General features: G+C 38.7%; 1 protein-coding gene across 1 annotated transcript; it reads left to right on the forward strand.

The window, feature by feature from the left end:
- Positions 1 to 17,286: 17,286 nt before the first annotated feature.
- LOC138894321 (uncharacterized) lies at positions 17,287 to 25,250 on the forward strand. The gene is made up of 5 exons (XM_070179011.1): positions 17,287 to 17,431; positions 17,513 to 18,004; positions 18,155 to 18,493; positions 24,634 to 24,758; positions 25,035 to 25,250. Exons 1-5 carry the CDS (start codon positions 17,287 to 17,289, stop codon positions 25,248 to 25,250), a joined length of 1,317 nt encoding a protein of 438 aa, XP_070035112.1.
- The last annotated feature ends 1,359 nt before the right edge of the window (positions 25,251 to 26,609 follow it).

The raw sequence follows: 26,609 nt of genomic DNA on the forward strand, positions 1-26,609 counted from the left end.
AACCCATGATGGTTTGTCTCTCCCTTGATTCGCGCCAAGATTCTCTCCCTTGGTGCGGTTGTAACGACTCTTGTCTGCGAGCTTGGCACTGACTCGAGCTTGGTGCTAGATCGAATCCCAGTCTTAGTTCGAGCTCGGTTCTGCCTTGGAGCATCGATATTCGGGGCATGTGTCGATCGTCATTACCCCGTAGTCCGATTCGGACGCGGGCTCGATAATGATATCGAGTTTTACGGTTGATTGGTCTTATAGCTCGAAGCTCGACGTCTCTACTTCGAAATTCGTCCGAGCTCGCCATGCGGATACCCTTCGATTGAAATGTCATTGTCTCGACCGGTCTTTATGACTGAGAATCGGTTTTGACAGTATACATATATATTAAGTAACTTGAAAGACCTTATGAGCTTTCTCTCAATAACTATTTGTGTATATAAAAAAGTAGTTGTAGAATATTAGGAAAGTCATCTTACCTAAGTTAGATAGTCTTTTCAAGATAAGAATTTTGTTATTTATAATTCTTGACAGCTCTTCTTCTCATTATTGAATATCATTTCATTATTTTGAGATTTTGTCTCTTCCTTGAATTTTATTTCATCATTTTGAGATTATCTCTTCCACTCAAAATAAGTATTTCAATCATTAACACTTTGTCAAATGACATGTTTCTTGTATTTGTATACGGTCAAAACCAATTCTCAATCATAAAGATCGGTCGAGACAATGACGTTTCAATCGAAGGGTATCCGCATGACGAGCTCGGACAAATTCCGAAGTAGAGACGTCGAGCTTCGAGCTATAAGACCAATCAACCGCAAAACTCGATATCATTATCGAGCCCGCGTCCGAATCAGACTACGGGGTAATGACGACCGACACAGACCCCGAATATCGATGCTCCAAGGCAGAACCGAGCTCGAACTAAGACTGGGGATTCGATCTAGCACCAAACTCGAGTCAGTGCCAAGCTCGCAGACAAGAGCCGTTACAACCGCACCAAGGGAGAGAATATTGGCGAGAATCAAGGGAGAGACAAACTATCATGGGTTCTCCACTATATGTATTATTTTAGGTTGTTACAAATAAAGTAGTGACCATCTACTATAAAAAGGGAGATAGACTACAATAGGGCAAGGAGATTAAGATTTCATTGTGCTTGTTCTTCTAATATTTTTCAGTCTTTCTGTCCATTATTTTTCCATTTCATAGCAAATAACCTTAGAATCATATCTAAATCTAACGTTATCCGATTTTTCGGGTAAACAATATATAAAATGATAGGGAGTCATTTGTTGAAAGATAGAATGCTTAAAAATCCCTTAAATTAACTTGATACTTTTATTCATTGTAGACATAGATTTTATGTTGTCTTTTTATTTGTTATTATTTAATTACCCCATGATGTTAACGTGACAAAGAGCATGCATACATTCAACTTTAGGTGGGTGAGGAAAGGAAAAAATGAAAAATAACTTTTAAATAAAGTATTTATTTTTCAACTGTTAATTATTACATAGTCATATACAATGATTTATTTGTTACAATTATGTATTTTTTCTTACTTCATTTTAGTTAACAATGCACATTTACTCCTAACTTAATTATATTCAGTGAATATATTGTATCTTTTTTTAAAAAATTTATTGTATTTATTTTTCACTTTTTAAAAATATATTTATACACAATATATGTACCGGAGCTTGTATTGCTACGGTAGGCGGCATAGAATGCACTTCAATAGAATTACACATTTTAATTAGATTTGTAATTAATGTCTTGTGAGTTGTAACTATTGAAAATATTTTCTACTATTTGTACAAATAGGTATTATGTTTCATAATGCCCTGAATATTAATATGCGTCTTGCCATTTTCTTGAGCGTGACGACTGTAAATATTTAATTTTTACTCTTTCTACTTCTCCTACGTTATATTTGTTTAGGTTTATTAAGTATATATTTGTAGATTTTAGAATTAGATAATTAAATAGTGTGTTAAGGGAGTTAGGGAATGAGTATTGTCTTTTTTTAGGGATTTTTTCGTTTCTTTACATTATTTGAAACCATATTACGAAAAATGTCCAAGTTTTTATATTAACCCGACCTAAATACGTTTTAGCTACAAAATATATATAATTCACCTTAAAAGGCTCTCAATCCATTATTAGTGCCTTCAATCAAGGGATTTAGTTATACTCTTTTCCTTTTTTCTCTCCCCTCTCCCCTCTTCTCTACAGATCGGACTTATATTTAGGGATTTCTATTTGCTAATTGTTTCGGTCTTTTTTTTAATCCTTAAAAAACTATATTATAATCGACATATTTTAAAATTTTCCTTAGATTTTCTCTAACAAACTCATCAGATACAAAGCTGAAGCTGAATGTGAAATGACTTTTTACTGGAACTATTAATACTCGAACCTGGGAACGAGAAAATCCCATTGAGACAATGTATAAATTAAAACAGAAATCATCACTAGCATGTGTAATTGAAATAAACAAACTAATTTCTGCTTCTCTACTCGTTCCAAATTTATCAGAAGCTTTGGAAGGGGCGAGATCCTCCTCCCTTTTTGGATTGCCAAATCCATGCCACGTCTAAGAGGCAAAACAACATGAATTCGTACTGTTCAATTTCACGAACAATTTTATACTCTACAAAAGAGTCTTATTTTTGGTGGAATCTATGTAGATGCTTTATCTTGGCCATATTTTTCCGTGACCACATTTTGTACGCTTATAATATAACTTAAATATAATTTTTATACAAATTTTATACAATATGTCTTTTGTATATTTTGTATCTGATTTATACATAGTAAAAATAAATTTTATATAACTAATTATATATTATATAACTTATTTATAACTTATCAACAACTTTCATACATTATTTCTACCCAATTATATACAACTATAATATCATACAACTTAAATATAATTTTTATAAAAAATTTATACAATATGTCTTTATATATATATTTTGTATCTGATTTGTATATATTTTGTCTGTGGTGTGTGCTTCTTCCTCTCTAAATTTCCAATCAAAACTTACTCTCTTAATAAATTTTTGATACATATCAATAATTTTATGTAAAAAAAATTATATTAATAACTTAAATACAAATTTTATACAACGATTCATACATTATACAACTATTGTTCAACTTTTATATAACATTCAAATAAAAATAATATATAAGTACAACAGAATACAATTTACATACAATTATACTACAACTTTACTATAATTTTGTAAGTATATTGTATGTCATGTTTTCTTCTTCTTCTTCTTCTTCTTCTTCTTCTTCTTCTTCTTCTTCTTCTTCTTCTTCTTCTTCTTCGAGTTTCAATCTGAAATTCAACCAAAATCAAGTGTAATCTTCACCAAACACCCTCAAAATTGAGATATAAACTCTAAACAATATTCTCAATTGTTTGCAACAACACCAATCCAAATAAATAATAATTTTTGAAAACCCAAATTCTAATTCAAAGCTTCAAAGCTTCAAAGCTTTTTAATAGCTGTCAATGGTGGAGAGTCAAGCACCTTCAAAATTTATTGATTGACAATTCCAATTTGAACACCAATTGTGCAACATGAAAGAAAATTGCTAAGTTAAAACTCTATAGTAAAACGATTGAAATCCATTGATGAATTCCATTAAAAATATATACAATATGAAAGGATAAAAAATGAGGACATGAGAGGAAGAAAAATTGGGGAAAGCACAGAGAATGAGAGATTGAGAGACAGAGAGAGACGGAGAGAGAGAAAGCGCAAGAGGGAGAGGGAATAAGGATGAGAAATAATTGATTCCTTATTCAATTCCTAATATAAAGGGATACTCATTTAATTCCTAAAGTGTATATAATTGGTAAATTGTATATGCATATGTAATTAAATTGAAACTTGAGTAGGGAGGGTAATAAAGTTTCAAATAGTGTATAAGAAGGTAAAAATCCCTCTTTTTTAGGAAAAATTATACAAATGTCCCAAACAAATCTCAACTTACCAACCTCTAGCCATTAGTCATAGACTTACCAAAACTAGCCAAGCACATATAAAAATTAAAAAAACTAAATAAATAAGGTTCTTTCTCTTAAAGAATCACATGCAAAAATCTCATTCCATATTTTAAAGCGTGATTAGCAACACTAGATGCAAGACAGAAAGGAAATTTCATGGATGAGGTAGCAAATAAGGTGATGAAATACAAAATAAAATATAATATTCCAAAAATTTAAGCAAAAAAGAAAAACATTCAATGGATATAGTTGAAATTCATTGAAAACATATAGATAAGTCAATATACAAAATTTGAGGAAGATTGGAGGTGATTTGGACTGGTTTTGTATCAAATTCGTAATTAAATCGAGTTCAAAAATTCTTCTGCGACACATGTATTAAACATGTATCTCACACACAGGTATACATGTGATACATAATTTATACCAATATAATACATATGTAATACACAAATGATACGCGGTGTGATACACATATCATTTTTTCATGTTCAGTTTTTATTTCGAATTTTCAATTCAAACTACCTCAAAACTTCACCAAATCATCCCAAAACTAAGATTCAAGCTCCTTAAGATGTACCCAATCTATTCTAATAACACCCACTCAAAAAAAAAAGCAAACATTTGAGTTTTTGTTTTCACTACAAATAGCTAACTGGCTAATACTAGTAATATTTGGCTAATATTAGTAATATTTTATGAATTAGCCAATTTTTGTAATTAGCTACTTATAAATGGACATAGCTGGTAGTTTTTCTCTTTTGTAAGCCAAAATTGGCCCAAACATTGGACCAAAATTGGTGGCCCAGCACCCCAGGACCTGGTCTAGATGCTTTGGCCTGGAAGACTTCAAAACGACGTCATTTTGATTAGTTTACTAAGATTCAATCTCATCCATTCAATCTCATCTAATCCGACGGCTAGTATTCAATCTCCACCCAGGTATTTAAAGCCTTAAACCCCCAAATTTTGCCCCCGTGTTCCTCTTATTTTCTCTTCTCCTCTCCCCATTTCTTCTTCCTCTATATTCTCTTTCCCCTCTCTGCCAGCTCCGCCGCCGGAAATTACCCACTGGCGGTGACCGTCGCCCAAACACCATAAAATTTATACCATTCTCTTCCTCTCTTCATCCTCTACACTAATCCTAACCCCAAATCCCCATAACCACTCTCAATCTCTATAAATCTAAGCCTAACCAAAACCCTAGTCGTCGCTCACCATCCCCAAACTCGAAAAATTTTACACCCCCACTCTCCTCTACTCAATTTCACGACCCAGGATCACTAATTTTCCCCCAAAACTCGTCCTCCGCCAGCCAGCGACCACCCAAAGCCACCACTACCTCATTTTTTAGCCCACTCGACCCAAAGACTCATGTTCCCTTCTAGTATGATGCCAAAACTTACTTGTTTTGGATGTTTGCTAAAAGCCAATTTGTGTATCGGGGTAGGACAACCGCCTCTTGGCATCTCACGCGTCTTCTCGTGACTCGAACAGTATCAAGCACGCTCGTTAGGTATAATTGTCATATTTTTAATTAATTTCTAGGTTTTTTTATTATTACTAGGTTAGTTTCTGATTTTTGATTTTTTTTGTTTTGGTTGTTTGTTGTTAATTAGAGTTTCAAGTTAGGTTTATTTAATTAGTTATATCTATTTAGTTTAGTTATTTGTTAGACTGTTATTGATTAAACGTAATCTTTAGTATATTAGTTAAATTATTTACTTAGTTAATCGATTGTTTAGCTGTTGTACGTCGTCATCCGATTGTTAACGATGCACGTTCTATTTTTAGAATTAGTTTGTGAATTCAATTATTTGTTCTATGTTTAGTTTGTACAAATTAATTTATTTTAATCTAGTTAGTTTGAGTTTTAGTTCCATTTGAAGTCTTTGTTTCTGTTTTGTCAATTCTTAGTTGTTTGAGTTTGATTTGGTTCAAAATCAATAGGGTGGTATTGATGTTATTAAAATTTGAAGTTTAGATGGGTTTGATCATGACCTAGGGTACTAGTGGCTTACTTTTTACTATTAGGGTGGCTGAAATGATATTTTTTTCCTTGCTTCTTACGTAGCAGATTTTCAAGCTGTCCTTTCACCTTTTGGACAACCTTTGAACAGTGTTTAGTACACAAAGTTAGTCCTTTTTCAACAGACTTTTGGTGAACCAAAATCTGTCCAAAAGTGACTTTCTTGACCTACTTAAGGGCTGCCATTTCCTCACTTTAGACACACTTTATCACACTTAGAAAACATCTTTTACTCTAAATGAACACACAAATAATTAGAGAGTAAAAAAATAGCATTTGAACACTTAGTAGTAAGCTGAAAGTAGTGAGCTTTTGTGAGTGAATTCTCTGTGAGAAAGACCTTTCAAAAGTATAGGAGTGTTGTAGTTGATTGCTGGGATCTTTCTTCTTTAAAAGTTACTAAGTTTAAGGGTCTTTTCTAGGTTGTTTTTCGGGTCAAAAGTTACCGATTTGCTGCTGGTTGTTGCTGTTTTTGGTTGTCATTTGTGCTGGAATTTCATTCATTCTGCTGTATTTTGGTGTTTCTACATTTCAGGTAACTCCCTCAATTGATGTTATAATTCTCGATCCAATGATGAATGAGAATGAGAATGAGATGATTCGAGCTTCTATAATCTGTTTCATGCCATGAATATGTTGTGCTCCCTTTGACTATTTGATACATGTATTGAATATATGTGATGTAATAGTTCTAGTTTCATTATTTCTTTGTCAAGTTATTAGATCTATAAGTTGTGTTTGGTGTTTATGATGTCTGTACCGGAAACTAGCATTTTGATTTTGATTGTAGAATTTGCATAAAGTTATTAACTTAGAGTAGTTTTATATGCTGGAAAAAAAAATCAAAAATTAGCAAGGCATCAAATAAGTGAGCCATCATGGTGCTTTAAGAGAGGAACAGTGCTTATGTATTTGAGCAAAAAAGGTTTCTTTTTAGGCATATCACTGTTTTTTTTTTTTAATAATTTTGTTGTCATGTGATTACATCTGTTATTTGGGTCGTTGGTGTGTTACATGGTGTAGTAATTCAAAACATAGTTTAATGAAAGAATTAATTGAGGTATTAAAATTTAAAAGGGCTCTTGGCCGTAGTTTTTTTTTAGAATACATGTTTTTTTTTAATTGCCATTTCTTATCGACTTTACATGGCCTTAAAGTTAAATCATGAAATTGTCGGCAATTTGCTTGTTTTAGGCATGAACATTAGGATAATAAAGTTACAAGTAAGGTCTAATATCAATAATATCTCTATGTTGTCTTATCACCATTAAATTATAAAGAGGTATTTTATTTTACAATAAAGATGAATAACTATATTTCCACAATCTAACCTCCAAAGCAATTTAATTAACAAAGAATAGACTCGCTTCGGAATAAAGACATAAATAAATGGCAAAGTCGTGAGGACACGTCTTGTTTTCAATTCTTTCAAATAAATAAAAATTTGTTATTTAATTACCTGCGAGTAGGCTCCAATTTTGGGTACGATGCACGAACTAAGATCGGGGATACTCGTCTTGGTTAGTATAAGCTGGGGTCGAGGATACTCGTCCTAGTTTGAGATTAATAAAGTCATCAATAATAAAAGAGGACATAGGCAAACATGAGAATCAATAAAGCACAGTTTATCCAAAAATAATATAAGCCAAATGTAGTTAATAAAGCGATCGTGCTAGAACTACGGGACTCGGAGAATGCCTTACACCTTCTCTCCGGTCAACAGAATTCCTTACCTGAACTTTGATTTCGCAGACCAATAATAATAGAGTCAAACCTTCCTTTGACTAGGGATTCAAATAAAAGGTGACTTGGAACACTCAAAAAATTAATTCCAAGTGGTGACTCTGTAAATAAAACATTCCCTACTCAAGTTTGTCACTTTAATTGAAAAAACTCTTTAACCCACAATAATCCATAACATATATTTTTTGGGGGAAGAAAAGGGGTGTGACAGCTCTGGCGACTCTGCTGGGGACTTTAAGAATTCGAGCTTGTACATTGACCTTATTTGGCTTTATTAATTTTTTTATATACTGTGATTTATTTGGGCCTAATGTGCTACTTGTCCAATTTTTACCGCTTTGATATTGTTGAACTGTATATATAAACTGTCTTCTCACGCACCCCATCTGAGTCTTCTGAATATAACCTTGGGAATCGCGGATACGCGCCCCATTCTTTTTTGAGATAAAGCCGATGGGCCTGGGCTCCCGGTGAAGGATTATTAGTCACCCATGTTTAAGAACGGGAAGGGTCCAGTAGTTAAGCCGGAGAAGTATTACTCTGGGTACGCTACTCCTTCCCAACTCGAGTTGTCCGCTCGTTTTATGGCCAGTCTAAATACAACTCATCCCCTAGGATTTATAAAACCTAGAAGAACAAGCCACATGCCTGGTTATCCCTAGTAGGATCGTTTTATTGCCTCATGTGCATTTGATTTAGCGAAACTCGGCACAGGGGCCGGGTCCGTGTAAGACAGGTATCCTTTTTTAGACGATCATGTTCACTTATGTGCTACTTGCTGCATTATTTAGAAGGCTTGCTTGCATTGTTGATTAGTTTTGGAAAATTAGTTGAGCGGAATGAGGTGGTTCATGGTGGTGGTCAATTCGGCTATGGCTTGCCCATGGCCATGCAACTCTTTGTGAAGGTGAATTACATTGGGATCACCTTGTGGAACATTAGCTCCGGGTTTCCATGCCGAAGAAGTGTCCGCCATTTCATCCAAAATATCACACGCCTCCACATAAGGCGTAGTCATGAAGTTCCCACCGACAAGTTGATTTACTACTTGATCCCCCGATAGAAAGTTTATTGAATTATTTTATCCGTCATATCAATGTTGGGACACTCTTTAACCATTGTTCTATATCATTCCCATATCTCGTGTAGTGGTTCATTGGGCTTTTGCTTGAATGCCAGAATTTCATCCCGAAGTATAGCCATGTGCCCGGGAGAGAAGTACTTAGAAATAAATTTCTCCGCCATTTCATCCCAAGTATGAATGAAATGGCTTGGCAAACGTTCCAACCAATCTAAAGCTTTCCCTCGTAGAGAGAAGGAAAAAAGCCTTAGCCTCAAAGCATCCTCGGAGATATTTGTTTGTTTACTCCCCCAACACGTATCCACGAACCCCTTCAAATATTTGTATGCATTTTGACCCGGAGCACCAGTGAAGAACCCCCGTTGCTCGAGCAATGTGAGCATCGCTTTGGTTATTTGAAAGTTGCCCGCCCTAATATGGGGAGGGACTATTGCACTTGCATATCCTTCATTTGGCAATACCAGGTGTGGAGTCGCTCGTGGTAGAGGTGGGGTTGGAGCGGGTACATTGTCATGAGGCACTCGGCCTCGTCTATTGGCTTGAGGTTCAAGAGGAACCTCATCCATTTGATCATACTCCATGTCCACATCCCCCAAAGCAATATTTTCGAGCTCATTGTTTGCCATGGTTGCACCTATAATTTCCCAACACGTTAGTAACATGGAAGAAAAAGAAGATATTCCAAAAATACACTCAAATATATAGCTAACACCGTTTTTAACTCCCCGGCAATGGCGCCAAAAAATGGACCTATCGCGCATAATGCACACCTCAATACAAGCTATGAATCGGTCGATTGCAATTATAGTAACCCAACAAAGAGTCGGGATCGAATCCACAGAGAGTTAGATGGGAGTTAGGAGTATATAATCTAGTGCGTGAATTTGAACTATCTTAATTTGCACTTCCACAAATTGGTGTTGTTTCTATTTCTATTTTAAAACTAAAGATTGTAAAGTAAAGGAATAAGACTAGGATAATTATTTTTGTTGTTTTTCAAGTTTGTAAAAAGGTCTAGGACTATGACCATCGCCTAGGTGTTCTCCTAATGGGATATACACCTTAATTCTTGTTTTGTTGATCGGGGTGTATTATAGCTATGAACTCTCAATTACCCACTCAATACCTCTTGGTCAAGGAGTTGTTTTGCCCAATTTGGCTTTCTCAAGTCCAAATGGGTATCTCATAAAATAGTTGATAAGAGCTCAAGTTTAGTTATTACTATCTCTAGGTTGAGCCCTTTAATTGGGTTAATCAATCTCTCGATTGACCCAATTTCTTGTTAGCCACATTTTTCTAGACTAAGTCTCTCTTTCTCAAGTAGAGACTAAGTCAATTAGGCATGAACTAATATTTGCAACCATTAATTTCACAAATTAAAGCATAAACAAGGTCAAATAATAAACACCAAATTATAAACAAGTACTAAATTAGATACCCATAAGGTTTACACACTAGGGTTGAGTCACAACCCTAGTAAAAATCTAGCTACTCATGCTTAAAATTGAAGAAATAGAAGAAGAAATACTAATTAAACTCATATTATAAAGTTAAAATGATAAATTCTATAGTAAAATACTCCAAAAAATAGAAAACTTCCAAAAGAGGCAAAGAAAAATGGCTACAGGACTTGCTGATGTCAAAAGTTAACCTAATTTTGTGAAACTTGTCTATTTATACAAGGCTAAAAATTTCGGACATAAATGCCCTTTGGGAGGTTCTGCGGCCGCACAATTCTTCATCTTGCAGGAGCTGGGATTTTGCGGCCGCACAATTCTCAACTGCGGCCACGAGGCAATGTTTCGGCGGTCCGCATCTTTACTTCTGCGACCGCAAGGCACTTTTTTTGAGGCCGCACAATTCTTGTGCGGTCCACAATTTTGAGGGACTTGGACTTTGGAAATTTGCACTCCCTCTGAAGTTGATCTCCAGCTCGTCATTTGCGACTGCACAATTCCTGTGCGGGCCACAGTTTTCTAGAAAGCCTGTTGGGATTTTCTTCAATGTTTGCACCGCATATGGGATTATGCGGTCCGCACTTTGTGAGCTTCTATGCCTTTTATTGCCTTGTGTTTAGATTACTCCTTTTTGAGTCAGATTTCATCTCGGGAGTCCAACTTCCAACATTCCTGCAATTTTGCACATTTCATCAGTTTCGGGAATACCATTCAATGCTTTTAGACTAAAATAAAAGCTAAAAGGTACTAATAAGTATTCAAAGTCCCCATTTATCAACTCCCCCAAACTTAAGTTTTTGCTTGTGTAGACATGTAAAAATTATTGAATTTAGTCCATACAAAATTTGGATTAAATTCTAAACTACTTTGGATCGAATAATTAATTTGGACTTTACAAATTAAATAAGTCCATTTTAATATTTTTAAGCCCAAGGTCCATTTCATCTTAAGGCCCACACTCATACTATGTGTCAAGTGACATGGATATCCAGTCAAACTCCAGGCCAATAAGGTGATGCCACGTGTTAAATGATGTGGCAATCCAAGTAAAAAAAAGTAAGAACCAACCACAGGTCGCCAAGTGGCTAAAATGACATGGTCCAATCAGAATCAAGAAAGAGAGTTTATATGTAGCTGGACTGTCCATCCTCTATAACTATAAATAGAGGGGTTACATAACTCTCTGGAGGACATCCAGAATTGGAGAAGAACATTCCTTAATTGGTGAAGGCATCCACAAACAGAGAGATCAAGCATCAAGTGCATAGTTCTTCAACAAATGAGTGATCAACGGAGTTCTTCCCGGAGATCGACCCATAACAGCAAAGTGATGCTCGACGTTCTTGGCGATTAAATACATCACTAGGAGGTCTGCATCGTCCTACATTCATGAAAGACATTTCTCAAGCCCTCGAATCACGGAGAATTTTAGAGAGGAGAATCAAGGGACACATAGAATTGTACTCACAAATATTTATCAATAAAATCTCTTTTTCTTCATATTATTTTTGTTGCAGTTTATTTTTCGATCTACGAAAATTTGTTGCGAATAAATTTTGGCATGCCCGGTGGGACCCTTTCTGCCCTTCATCTCTCCTTCTTGCAAGTTGAAAACTATGAACTTCAGATCTACTGCTACAATAGCCTTCCGCAAAGTGTGATGTTTCATTCAAAGATACTACTGCTGTCGCATCCGCTGAGCTCAGTCATGTAGGCCCAATCACTCGAAGCAAGTTCAATGCTAGTGGCTTAGATGGATCTGAATAATTTGCCTCCTTGGAGATGTCAAAGAAGATAAGATCTCATATGATGCCCACAGCCGCAATCTCTGGGGGCAATACCTCATTCTCGCTATTTGACGAACTTTCTCAAACAGCCCCAAACCTTGGTGGATTTGAGGATTAAGTAGATTCTCCAGTTTCAACGAAAGTCAATGCCTTGATAACCGACGAAACTAACATGGATGAAGAGTTTGCAATGATGGAACAAACTATAGAAGTCTTGAAGAAATCTATTGAAGACAAAGACATTCAAATCGCTCAACTCATGAACAAACTTGAGGCCTATGCATATGGAGAGTCAAGCCAGGTCCCTCCTCGTTCACCTATATTCACCTCGCAAAAAACGGTTGTTGAGGAATCCCTGGCCAAGTTTAGCATTTAGAGGGAACATCAATCCACTTCGGTTTCGACGTTATTTGTCCAACAATTGCAAGACATATTAACAAACACCATAAGAGCTCAATATGGCGGACCATCACAAAGTTAATTATACTACTCTAAGCCTTATACTAAGAGGATTGATTGTCTAACTATGCCAACCAATTATCAATCACCAAAGCTGCATCAATTTGATGGCAAAGGAAACCCAAGGCAACATATTGCCCACTTTGTCGAGACTTGTAGCAATGCTGGAATGCATGGGGACCTTTTGGTAAAGCAGTTTGTTCGTTCGCTGACACGGAACGCATTTGACTAGTATATTGACTTGGAGCCTGAGTCCATTGATAGTTGGGAGCAACTTGAGAAGGGATTCCTTATTCGTTTTTATAGTACCCGAAGAACTGTAAGCATGATAGAGTTGACATGCACCAAGAAAAGGAAGGACGAGCCCGTGGTGGATTACATCAATTGTTAGAGGGCATTAAGTTTGGACTGCAAGGATCGCCTTTCAGAAATATCTGTTGTGGATATGTGCATTCAGGGAATGCACTAGGGCCTTTTGTACACCCTACAAGGGATCAAACCGCGAACTTTTGAAGAACTTGCAACGCGAGCTCACGAAATGGAGTTAAGAATCCCAAGCCATGGAAAGGCATCTCCATTCGCTGATCAGAAGGAGTTCAAGAAAAATGTTGCATCAAAGAACCAAACCAAAGAATCTATGGCGGTGAAAGCAACTTCTGTGAAAGTCATGACTAAGCAAAAGGTCAAGGAAGATAAGACCCCGAGTCAATATCCCAAAGAAGAGAAACGTCGTCCAACCTTGAAGGAATTGGAGGCGAAGGTTTATCTGTTTCCAGATTCAGACGTACCCATGATCCTCGATGAATTGCTCGCCAAAAAATTCATCGATCTCCCTGAAACAAAAAGTCCTGAAGAAATTGGTAAAGTTGGCGATCTGAAATACTTCAAGTTTTATCATGTCATTAGCCACCCTATAGAGAAATGCTTCATCCTAAAGGAGAAAATCATGGCTCTTGTAAGTAAAGGAAAAATCATCAAAGACATGGATGAAACAGCAGAAGCAAATCATGCAACTATCGCGCTCAAGGAAAAGAAGTGTTCAAGGTTGCAGAACGTGTCAAGCACTGCCTTTTTACAATTTGGAAGTTTCGAGCCCGTTGAAGTTGATCTTCCAAGGAAAAATCTTGAAGGTTCACTAGAGCTAGACAATTACTCCAAAGACAAATAAGATGAAGGTTGGATTCAAGTCACTCACAAGAAGCGAAAACATCAGGCAGCTTTGAGGCTACGAATTCCTAAGCCAAGAGCGATGATGAGCAATGCGGATAGGCTACAACCACCGAGAAATATCAAATCTTCTACTAGCAAGAAGATTAATAATGCTTTATCACCAATGTTCTGAAAGCCCATCACATTGCATGAATTCTTTCCTTGAAAATTCCTTCATGGAGGTCATGTTAGTGCAAATCATGTAGTTTCTAGTACTGACAAAACAAAGGAAAGAAACGATGAGCTCGCTCCAATGAAAACACAAGAACATCATGATAACAGAAAAGTTGTCACATGTTGTGCAATAATTTTCTTCACATATGATGACTTGCTGCTGGGATCTAGGCCACATAACAGACCTTTGTTCTTTGTAGGGGGTCATTAGGGAACAATATCTCAATCGCATACTTGTTGATGATGGTTCAGCTATCAACATCATGCCGAAGATGGTGCCAAAAAAGCTTGGTATCTCTATCGATAAGCTATCCAAAAGTAACCTAACAATCCAAGAATTCAACCAAGGAGGACAACGAGCCATAGGTATGATCCGCGTAGGACTATCCATTGGTGATATGAAGTCAAACACCTTGATTCACATCATAGATGCTAAAACATCATACAACTTACTGCTCGGACGTCCTTGGATTCATGAGAATAGAGTGGTATCGTCTACTTTGCATCAATGTCTGAAGTATATAAGGGATGGAGAGATAGTCAAAATTGACGCAGACAACAATCCTTTCACTAAGACGAAGTCATACTTTGCAGATGCAAAATTCTACCTAGATTCATGTGAACCGAGTGTGGAGAAACCATCACCAGTCGACGAAGCTGATGTCAAGTCAGAAGAAGAAAATGAGGCTCAATCGACTACCACCAAGCTGCCTAAGAAGAGTACCGAAGAAGTCCCCATTAAGCTATCATCATCTGAAGGTGACATACAAACAAATACTGATAAAGAGCATCTAGTTTTTCGCTATGTTCCACGTGAGCGTCGAAAGAAAGGGCCACCTTTGCTACAGGAATGTACTCCAAAGAAGCAAATGAGTCACAAAGATATCCAACATTTGAAGGAGCATATGACTGTCCTAGTTGCACAAATCCCATATGTGACTTGTGAGTCTACTAAAAGCAATTTCTAAGCTGATAAAATAAAAGGGCACTATGATCTTAAGGCCTTCATACTGCTTGAAAAGTCTGGTTATGTCTTCTCCAATCCATCAAGACTAGGAGAACTCAAAGACGAAGTCACTGGTGAAATGATACATGGGCTCAATGAGTCCCAAATGAAGTTGAGAAAGTAAGGGCACTACGCCGCCACTCCAAAGTTTGGGTTGGGATTCAGTTTGGCAGAGCCTCTTCGAATTTAATCTAAGAGAAGCAAAGAGATAGCTTCATCACAACACACCTCAGTAGAGGAGATGAAGGAAGTTAAGGGCAAGAAAATAAAACAATGGGCTTCAGTGTTTGATCGCATTGGAGGATCAACGCCTCCGGTCTCGGTGTTTGAAAGGCTAAGTCACAAAGGTGAACGTGTATCTTCCAAACATCTAAAAGAAGTTTCCACTACCTCAAAGACCTCCATCTTTTGTCGCTTGGGAACTACAAGGAAGTCATCATCTAGAAAGATACAATCAAAACATAAGGAGCAAGTCCATGAGGAGCGGGATCATTTTGAAGTTGTTGCTGACAAAGAAATCTGTAGTGCTTTCCCATCATGTATGAAGATGAAGTCTATTTTGTCAATATTCACAGATGGTCCACTGAAGGTGCAAAGGAGAACCATTGTTTACACTTGCCAGCCTCGTAAAGAAGTAGAGAAAGAGAAAGAGAAAGAAGCCAGGCCGACCATCCAAGGAAGTCGAAGAGAAAAGTCAGACTTTGTGGAAACATCCTATCACATAATTGTGGAAGATAGCCCATACCTTGACGTTGATGATGAAGTCCACGAGGCTCCCCCTCAACTAGAAGATGGCAGTCAATCAACTGTGGATGAGCTTAAGGAACTCAATTTAGGCACTCTGGAGGATCCATGCCCCACCTTCATTGGTGCGCTTCTTACGCCTTAGGAGGAGGAGGAATACTCCAAGTTATTGAACGAGTACAAAGATGTCTTCGCTTGGTCGTATAAAGAAATGCCCGGTCTTAGTAGAGCACACCCTGTGAAGCAGTCACAACGCATATTTCGACCCGAGCTAGTACCATAAATTAAATTCGAAGTCAATAAGCTCATCGAGGCGGGATTTATTTGAGAGGTGAAGTACTCATCATGGATATCGAATATTGCACCTGTCAAGAAGAAGAATGGTCAAATACGTGTTTGTGTTAACTTTCGAGACCTAAACAAGGCATGTCCGAAAGATGACTTTTCGCTACCAGTTATTGAACTCATGGTTGATGCTACAACAGGGCATGAAGCTATGTCATTCATGGATGGGTCTTCCGGATATAATCAAATCAGAATGTCTCCAAAAGATGAAGAGTGAACTGCTTTTCGAACTCCAAAAGGGATATACTGCTACAAAGTGATGCCCTTCGGTCTGAAGAATGCTGGTGCCACCTACCAACGTGCGATGCAAAACATCTTTGACGACATACTTCATCAGAGGGTTGAATGATACGTTGATGAGTTAGTGGTGAAGACGATGAGTAGGCGTTACCACCTTGAAGACCTTCAAATTGTTTTTGAAAGGTTAAGAAAATTCGACCTAAAGATGAATCCACTCAAGTGTGCATTTGGAGTTACCTTAGGAAAGTTTCTTGGCTCCATTGTGCTTCATCATGGAATTGAAGTTGATCCCGCAAAGATTGACGCCATTCAGAAAATGCCCGAGCCAAAGAACTTGAGGGAGCTTCGAAGTCTACAGGGAAACTTCGCATTCATCCGGAGGTTCATCTCTAATCTGGATGAACGATGTCAACCTTTCAATCATCTATTGAGGAATGATATCCCTTTTCATTGGGATCTGTCATGTCAAAATGCTTTTGAAAGCATCAAATGATACTTGCTGAATCCACTTGTGTTAGGGGCACCAATGCTTGGCAAGCCATTGATACTCTACATTGCGGCACAAGAACGCTCACTTGGGGAACTACTTGCTCAAGAGAATGATGAAGGAAAGGAACAAACCTTGTACTACCTCAGTCGAACTCTGATAGGAGTTGAGTTGAACTACATGCCTGTTGAGAAAATATGCTTACCGTTACTTTATGCAATAAAGAAACTAAGGCATTATTTTAAAGCATACACTATCAAACTCATCTCTCGAGCAGATCCTGTAAAGTTTGTAATGACTCGACCAGTTCTTTCTGGATGCCTAGCAAGATGATCCATATTGTTTAACCAATATGAGATCACATACACACCTCAAAAGCATGTGAAAGGACAAGCACTCGCCGATTTTCTAGCTGATCACCCTCTTCCGGCATAATGGGAGCTTTCTGATGAGTTTCCAAATGAAGACGTTTTGTTCGTTGAAGAATTGCCACTATGGACAATGTTCTTTGATGGATCCGTACGTCAGAACGGTGCGGGGGAAGGTGTTGTGTTGGTCTCTCCAGATAGACAAATCTTGCCATTCTCCTTTGTTTTAGGTGAAACATGCTCCAACAATGCTGCAGAGTACCAAGCTTTGATCATCGGTCTTGAAATGGCATTAGACATGAAGATTCTATAGTTGGAGATATACGGCGACTCTAAGTTGATTATCAACCAACTTTTAGGGATTTACGATGTAAAGAAGGAAGATCTTTTGCCATACCACCAATATGCTTCTTGTTTACTCGAAAGATTCGACCAAGTGTTCTTAAACCATGTCCCAAGAGAAGAAAATCGCATGGCTGATGCTTTGGCTAACTTGGCCACGATGATGGCACTTGGAGAGAATGAGTCAACAAAGGTACATATGTGTCATCGATGGGTCATTCCTAGACTTCTTGATCTTCAAATCAACGAAAGTCATCATACGTCCATTGTGGTGATTGAAGAAGAGGATTGGAGGCAACCATTGATAGAGTACCTTGAACATGGAAAGTTACCCGAGGATCCGCGACAAAGAACAGACATCAAGCAAAGGGCATCAAGATTCATCTTCTACAAGGGGACATTATTTCGCTGCTCTTTTGAAGGACTATTCTTGCGATGTCTTGACAAAGAAGAAGCCCACCAAGAGATGGAGGAAGTACATTATGGCTCATGTGGAGCACACCAATCCGGTCCTAAGCTCCATTTTTGCATCAAGAGGACGGGCTACTATTGGCCGACAATAGTGAAGGATTGCATGGAACATGCCAAAAGATGTCAAGTGTGTCAATTCCACGCCAACTATATACACTAACCTCCATAGCCTCTTCATTCGACTGTAGCTTCATGGCCTTTTGATGCATGGGGACTTGACGTTGTTGGACCACTTCCAAAGTCATCAAAAGGACAGATGTACATATTGGCTGCCACAGACTACTTCTCTAGATGGGCTGAAGTTGTTCCACTCAAGGAAGTAAAAAAGGAAATTGTTGCCGATTTTATCAAGTCGAACATAATTTTTAGGTACGGCATACCAAGATACATAATCACGGATAATGGAACGCCATTTGACAACAAGCTCGTGAGGAGTCTATGCAAGAAATTTGGTTTCAAGCAACATAAGTCTTCAATGTATAATGCACCCGCCAATGGCCTTGCTGAAGCTTTTAACAAGACACTTGGTAACCTTTTGAAGAAAGTTGTTGCAAAGAACAAGAGAGACTAGCATGAGAAAATTGGTGAAGCTTTGTGGGCATACCGAACAACCTTCAGAACTGCTACACAAGCAACTCCTTACTCTTTGGTGTATGGTGTAGAAGCAGTCCTTCCATTGGAGCGACAAATTTCACCATTACGGATTGCAATCCAAGAAGGACTCACGTCCGAAGAGAATGCTCAACTTCGCCTAGCAGTGTTAGAGGTATTGGATGAGAAAAGATTGGAAGCGCAACAAAAATTGGAGTGCTATCAAGCTCGACTAGTTAGAGCCTTCAACAAGAAAGTGCGGCCACGATCATTCCAAGTGGGAGACTTGGTCCTAGCTATTCGATGACCCATAATCCTCAATAGATGCATAGGCGACAAGTTTACCTCAAAATGGGATGGGCCATATGTTGTGAAGGAAGTCTATTCAAGTGGCGCATACAAAATTGTTGATAAGGATGGTCTCAGAGTTTGTCCAATCAATAGCAAATTTCTGAAGCATTACTTCCCATGAAATTCAGCTACGCTCCTCAACGTACGAGCCTAAACCGCAAGTCATGATACTCCTTGATGCATGAGCCTAAACTGCATATTGCTACACTCCTGGCTTGCATGAGTCTAAACTCTGTACGGCCAAAAAGAAAACGCCCGCTAGCTTGAAAACCTCACGAGAGGGAGCCTAGGCAAAAAATTAGGACATAAAAAAAACAAAAAAAAACGCATCCCTCTGAACTACGTTATAACTTGATCCTCTTCACCGAGGTACGTAGGCAGCTTAGAATCCCATTCTAAGTTCAGTCGCATGAGTTTAAAAAAAGGTTTGGCTTATGGGATCATCACATTAACTCTTTCAAGTAGAGAGGCATATATAAATATGAAAAAGAAGACGATTTGCGTTGAAGTGTAAAAGATATTCTATTGCTTCAATAGTACATAAGTTGATACATCCAAAAATGTAGAGATGAAAGGAACTATACATATTTCTATACAAAATCCTAAATCATGAAGATGATCGCAAACTAGGCTTTGTTGCTGACGCGTCTTAAATGCTTTTCCAAGTCCGTATGACGTCTCCACATTTGATGCCATTCTCGATTGTTGGCTGAAGGTCCCATATATGAGAAGTCTTATCTCTTGAAAAACCTTTAATCACCATGGGAGACGCCATTGATGAACTTCAAGACTATCAATAAATCAGTGCAAAAGTTAGTAAAGGGGTGACTCCGCATCTTGTATGACACCTTAGTCTGATATCTGGGCCCTTTGAGCTTCTTTGCGAGTCTGAAAAAAATAAATAAATAAATAAATAAATAAGATTTGTGAAGCCTGATAGCTAAATTTCATACACGCAATACTGTAGAGTCAATTTGAAGAAGAAGAAAAAACATTCGTAGGACGACTCAGAGAGCATAGAGCTGCAAAGCAAGCTCAACGAACGACGGGATCAACTTTGAAAAACTACTGCGGTCCATCTGGAAGATGTTCTACCCCTAACATTTTATATTTTGTATATTTTGGATGTCTAATTTCCAACAACGCAAACCGTTTGTGATTCAGAGGCTCCTAGCTCAAGATACGACTTTGTTTTTGCCGGAACTACACGAATCTAAAGGTTTACTGCAGCTAGTTCGCAATTTGAGAATTTTTTGTTTCTATCCCAAAACGAGTTCTATCATGAAATTCATATGTGATGACTCTCTATGAGTTTACTTTCTAACAGCGCAAACGGATTACAATTTGGAGATTCATATCTTGAGATATGAATTTTTCCACTGGAGCGCGCAAAGCTGAAAAGCAGCAAGGTGGACGTCTAGATCAATTTCAAAATATTGTTGCGGCTAATCTACTAGGAATCCTTCCATGATATTTTGAAAAATTTCTTGTCTCTGGTTTTTCTTTCCAGTGGCACATACGGTTAGTGATTTGGACGTACCTAGCTTGAGATATGTGTGTTCTAATGACAACATACATTGTTGTAAAGTCGAAATGTCAGACATGTATATCAGTTTCAAAAGTCGACTCCGGCTAATCCTCAAGGAATTTATCCGTGAATTCTTTTTATAGGATTCGGCCTTTCAAGTTGTGATTCTTTGAAAGTAAGCGGCTCGAGATTTCATCGATCCTACGTCAAGGAATGAATAGTTTTGCAAAGGTATGCCAAGTAATCACCCACCAAGGATGGAATACGGTCACTCCAGCTCCAAACCGTTTTTCTTGCCAAGCCGCAAGACTGAGATGCACCATGTTCTTACTCACAGGCTGCAAAGTAGGGATATGTCTCGTCGATTAATCTCACTTAGGACTACTCTAAATGTCTCTCGTCGAGCCGCAAGAAGGTAAGTACCAAGTTGCCGTTGTACTCTCTTGAAAACCTACAAAAATAAGAAAAGATTTTGGATCCCTCGGTGCCAACAACATGACGTTTTTGCGGATACAGTGCGAGTAGACCTTCCAAATCAACATGGGGAACATTGTGACATACAGTTTAATTCATCATGATGAATTGCAGTGTCGTACGCCTAATCCTCTCCAATTTGGATGTTGAACGGAAGTCTCCAATGGTACAAGATGAACAACTTTACATCACAAAATCGAGCATCTTCCACTAGTGCACGAAACTTTTTGGTGCTCTAGTTGATCTCTATTGAGTTTAGGGGCTGCTCTAGCGTCATACATCCTTGCTGCGGCATGACTCTTCTCTGTAATCATTGGGGTAGCGGCACGACTCCTCTGTGTAACAAATGCAGTTAAGGATGGCTAATCCATACATGAGTAGCCTGCTATTGTTTTGTAGTAGAAATCTAAAAAAAAAAAAAAGTTAGTAAGTTGCAAAAATTAAGGCGGGAACAAGAAATAAAAAGAAGCAAAGAAAGACCATATATTATCCAAAAACAAAATAGATACTTGGCTAGAGATTTCAAAGACTGCGATCTTCTTCCCCCTACCTCGTGGTGACTCTGTTCTTCTCATGTGTTTTGAGGGCCCAATTCTTGTCTATTTATAGATTCTTAAGGGCAACGTTCCCAGTCTAATTAGAAGTGCATGAGCTGTAGGTTTCCCAAAGTGATAAAATTTAATTTCTTTAAGGAATCAAAATTATCACAATTCTTGAATGTGTATTAACGTGCATTAATTTTGGGCTTGGAAGCAGGTAAGACAAATCAGATTGCAAAAAATATAATATTGACTTTGGATATCTATCCATTTAGCATAACAAGAAATCAAGAGTCAATCCCTTCAAACCACACTTTGAAATAAGTCTCAAGAAAATACTAGAGGTGTATTCAAAGGATTGTGTTATTCACTGGTACTTCAAACCTCGTCATCAAGACTCGACAAGTCTACATTACGATAAGGCTTGAAGTAGGGGGCATCTGTAGACATGTAAAAATTATTGAATTTAGTCCATACAAAATTTGGATTAAATTCTAAACTACTTTGGGTCGAATAATTAATTTGGACTTTATAAATTAAATAAGTTCATTTTAATATTTTTAAGCCCAAGGTCCATTTGATCTTAAGGCCCATACTCATGCCATGTGTCAAGTCACATGCCATATCTAGTCAAACTCCAGGCCAATAAGGTGGCGCCATGTGTTAAATGATGTGGCAATCCAAGTAAAAAAGAAGAAGGAAGAACCAACCTCAGGTCGCCAAGTGGCTAAAATGACATGGGCCAATCAGAATTAAGCAAGACAGCTCATATGTAGCTGGACTGTCCATCCTCTACAACTATAAATAGAGGGGTTACATAACTCTCAGGAGGGACATCCAGAGTTAGAGAAGAACATTCCGCAATTGGTGAAGGTATCCACAAACAGAGAGATCAATCATCAAGTGCATAGTTCTTTAACAAAGGAGTGATCAATGGAGTTCTTTCCGGAGATCAACCCGTAACAACAAAGTGTTGCTCGATGTTCTTGGCGATTAAATACATCACAAGGAGGTCTGTATCGTCCTACATTCGAGAAAGACGCTTCTCAAGCCCTCGAATCACGGAGAATATTAGAGAGGAGAATCAAGGGATACATAGAATTGTACTCACAAATATCAATAAAATCTCCTTTTCTTCATATTATTTTTGTTGCAGTTTATTTTACGGACTACGAAAATTTGTTGCGAACAACTTGTCCTCAAGCAAACAAAATTGTTCCCACCTCCACAAGTTAAGGGTCATTTCAGCCAGTCAAAGGTGAGCCATTCACACATCAGTTGGGACCAGCAATTACCCATACTACTTATATATTATCAACAAGGCGACAAGTAAACTTTTATGCACATACAGTTCTAATGTGACACTTGAGCATCAAGAGTTGACTTTATTCATTAAGGAAGCTCGCTCTCTCATGTAGATCATTGTGGATCCCAAACTCCTCCTCCTCTACTCTCTGTTTGCCTAGTTTACTTAAGAATTTTAGCGCTCAATCCAAAGATTTGCGGAAGGTTAACTCATCTCTCTCAAGAGAATATCGCAAGTACGACTTTCAGTACCATAGGCTTGCCCCTCATGTAGATCACCACTAATATAAGCTCACTAGACTTGAAATCACGTAGGGCTTTTTGGGGATGTAATGAAGGCTTTTGGACTAAGGTTGGATATACTATGGTTGAGTGGGTTCACCTTTCCTTAAGCACTCCATTTTTTATTCTCGGCTCATGCTTTGCCAATTCTTTGAGGCACTTTCTTTTCCTTGGGGAACTAGAGAGACTTAACATCACTCTTTCTTGATCATGACATTCATTTTCTCCCTCTTTGATTTCTCCATGATTTGTATCATTACTTTTCTTTGACTCCCTTCAACTCCTCCACTTATTCACTTTCTTTTGTATTTTTCTTTTTGTTCTTTCCTTTTCTTGCATTTCCTTCTCATCATTTCTTTTCTCTTTTTGTGCCTTGATACCTCTTTCAAGTTCCTCGTCTCTCCCCCAAACTTACGTTTTTAGCCAATTGTCCCACAAGAGTGTTAAGGAAAGCTCGGGTGCCAAGAGAGTGTCACGACAAAACGGGTAAAGGCTTGTAACATGGTTATCAAATGAGAAAGACTCGAGGCTCAAATGGGTTGACTATGGATACAAACATTGGTAGGCAATGAAAAAATTCAAACGAGCCAAGGAAAGCCTACAATAACTTCTCAAGCCAAGCAAAACTTAAGATTTCGCCTTGAAACACATTCAGGGCAAGTTCTAGACCATTCGCACGGGTATTTGGACTAGCAACAAAACATCTCACCCCTCACGCAACTAGATTGTTAAATAGGATAGAGTCGAGGGCCCACAACGACCTCATTCAAGATTGAAAATCACTATGGTTCGATTAAACCACTTGATGATTGCCTAAGTTAACACAAGAGTCACAAAGTCACTAAATAGAGCTATTTCTTTCCAAACAAAAACTTGTTTCTAACCATAAGCACGTAGTTAAGTGTGTTGGTACCAAGTGAAACATGTTTGACTCTTCGAGCATGACTTAATTAGGTTTTTTTATTCATTACTATTACTATTATTACCTAAACACCAAAAACAGACTCAATCCCTTAAGAAGCTTGTCACGCCATCCATCGTTGGGAAGAGTAACCCAGTTCACACAAAAACTACCTTTGGAAAGAACCGTGGCATTAAGAAAACAAAAGGATTATTATCTACTAAAACATAAAAAGAAGCTACTAAATCAAGAAGAAGCTACTTAGTTAAACACCAACTAATAAGAAAACAAACGTAAAGAAGCGACAAAGCAAAAACTATCGAAAGCATAACGAATATATATAATGAGAGAAGATATATACATAATGAGAGAAGAAAAAAGAGAATATATACCGAATAAGGGAAAAGGAGAAAATACTGCCAAGTTATTACAAACCAATTGTCTCAAAAACATCAAATTACATCAAATAAACTTTACCTCCCCCCCCCTCCCCCCGAATAAAAATAAGCATTATCCCCAATGCTTAACAAAATATGAGTAAAGGAAGGGTAAGAGTGAAGAAAACTCCATATGGTTCCTTGGCCATCTATGTGTCCACCGCAGCATCACTGACCTCAGTCTCATCTAACTGGATCTCATCATCCTCAACTCTGGGAGTGACTGGGTTGGTGAACATCTAACGCACTGCCTCGACAGTGTCAGCAGCAAGGTCTGGCTCCTCAGACTGGTCAGCTGGTGCTGAAGTTGCTGCAGGATATGGGCTTGGATGGTGTGGGTCAATCAGCATGTCAAAGGGAATGTCTCTGGCTGCTGCAAGCTTGGTAACCTATCTCCGGAGCTTGTACACTGACTTATTAGAGGCTTAGGACTTTCTCATCCTTTTCACTTCCTTGCCCAGCTCTTCTATCACTGACCCATGCTACACCTATGTAGCCGTAATCATGTTCTGGTTATTCAGGAGTTTCTTCAATATTTCTTCCATTGTTGGGGGCATCTAAGGTGTCGGAATGGAGGACAGTGCTGCAATAGTACTGGATATGTCAGACAGCTTTGCAGTAGCTGTCTACATCTAGTTGCTAAGGCTCACCAATGTCTAGGAGACTCGGAGTGCAGAGAGTGGAGCAGTAGGCATCAACATCAGCTTCAAAACTGAGGTAGAACATGTAATAGGGGCTGCTGAAGGCACTGAGGCTGGAGGTGGAGGCATACCTGTTGCACTAGCTGAAGGCTTGGCAGAAGTGGATGGAATGTCAATTGCCTATGCATCTACCATCGATGGCTCATCAGACTGGCATGTGGTGGTAGATGGCTGACCCTTTTTCTTAGGGTTGTCTGCATCCATCAACGAGTACCATGAGAAGGGCTTCTTCGCCCGCACCTTCGTATCAAAATCTCTCGGCTCCACCCTCGCATCTATAAGATACTCTGTAATGGTGTTGGGATACAGGTAGGATGTGTTAGCTTGCCTGGCGACCACGGAGATGTTGGCCGACATCATGGCACCCACATTGATCGGGTACCCGACCATGATGGAAGCTACTAGAACTGCTCGCGGGAGCGAAATATGTCTCATTTCGGCATGGGTCTAGTCGGTTGCATACAAAGGTTTGCCACCCCTTTGCCTCAAAACTCAGAGTGTTTCTATGAATAAACACCCCTGTTGTGATCCATGGTGGTGGTGTCCCAGGAGCTGCTAGAATCTCAGCTAGCCACGGGGGAGCTGCATCCCTAAGTGCAAATATTTCGAAGTACTTTGTGGGATCGACATCCTCAAACCCCAAATAGGTGTTTAATGTGTACTGGTCAAAACGCACCTTGAGGTTCCTCACTTTAGTCACCTTTGTCCCTTTCTTGATATGCACCACAATGGCGTAGAACTCCCGGACAAGGTATTCCTTTGCATCCACTACGCTCTGGGTGAACCACATCCACCCCTTGCGCTGTCGAAACTGCCTCAAAACTGCAGGGTTGTACTTTTCTAGATCTCTCAACTGGAACTGTCGTTCAATAGTGAGTGACCTCACTGGCAACCACTCACGGAAGTTAGAAAAGGTATCCAAACTGACAAACCGGTCCTCCCACACCTCTGTCTTCTTTGACCGCTCAAGGCCGACAACTGTTGCATCTTCCCCTCGTCCATCATCTGGGATGTCCTGAACTGATGTCTCTGGTGCCTGGGGGACAGGTGTAGTGGAAGGCTCAGAAGCCTGACTGGCACTCTCCGAACCCTCGGAGGTGCTATGTGATGATGATGGCTGATCCCTGAGTTGATATCTCCCTAGCAGCCTTGATTGTACGGTCGGCTGCTCATGTAATGAGGACGAGTCGCCCTCTGAGATGTCCCTAGACGGGACATAAGAACTGGTCTCCGAGAGGTATGCACCTCTCCCTCTGCCGACTGCTAACTTCATTCTGCTTTGAAGTTGTTGGGCATTGGGTAAGGGTCTCTTCCCTCGTCCCCGAGAAAGGTCACCCATTCCTTTTGAAGTGTCGCCTCATCCTCTAGATCGAATCATGTTCTGTGCCAAGTAAAGGCGATTGTTAGTTGCAATTAAAGTTCAGACACAGAATTAATGCAAGGACACACCAGAGATTACAGTGAAAAACACAGTAGAGACATGCTTGCAGGGTTAGGGAATTGCGGTCCAAATAATTGTCATTGAGGCCGCAGA

This window comes from Nicotiana tomentosiformis, chromosome 6, assembly GCF_000390325.3.
Source record: "Nicotiana tomentosiformis chromosome 6, ASM39032v3, whole genome shotgun sequence".
Lineage (NCBI taxonomy): Eukaryota > Viridiplantae > Streptophyta > Magnoliopsida > Solanales > Solanaceae > Nicotiana > Nicotiana tomentosiformis.

Excerpts from the sequence above, each read along its gene's own strand:
- LOC138894321 (XM_070179011.1), top strand. The coding sequence starts at position 17,287 with ATGTTCTTTGATGGATCCGTACGTCAGAACGGTGCGGGGGAAGGTGTT. Across the intron at positions 18,005-18,154 it reads ATGTGGAGCACACCAATCCG|CTTCATGGCCTTTTGATGCA; the intron begins GTCCTAAGCTCC and ends ATTCGACTGTAG. Across the intron at positions 18,494-24,633 it reads AGCTTTTAACAAGACACTTG|TGTCAGCAGCAAGGTCTGGC; the intron begins GTAACCTTTTGA and ends CTGCCTCGACAG.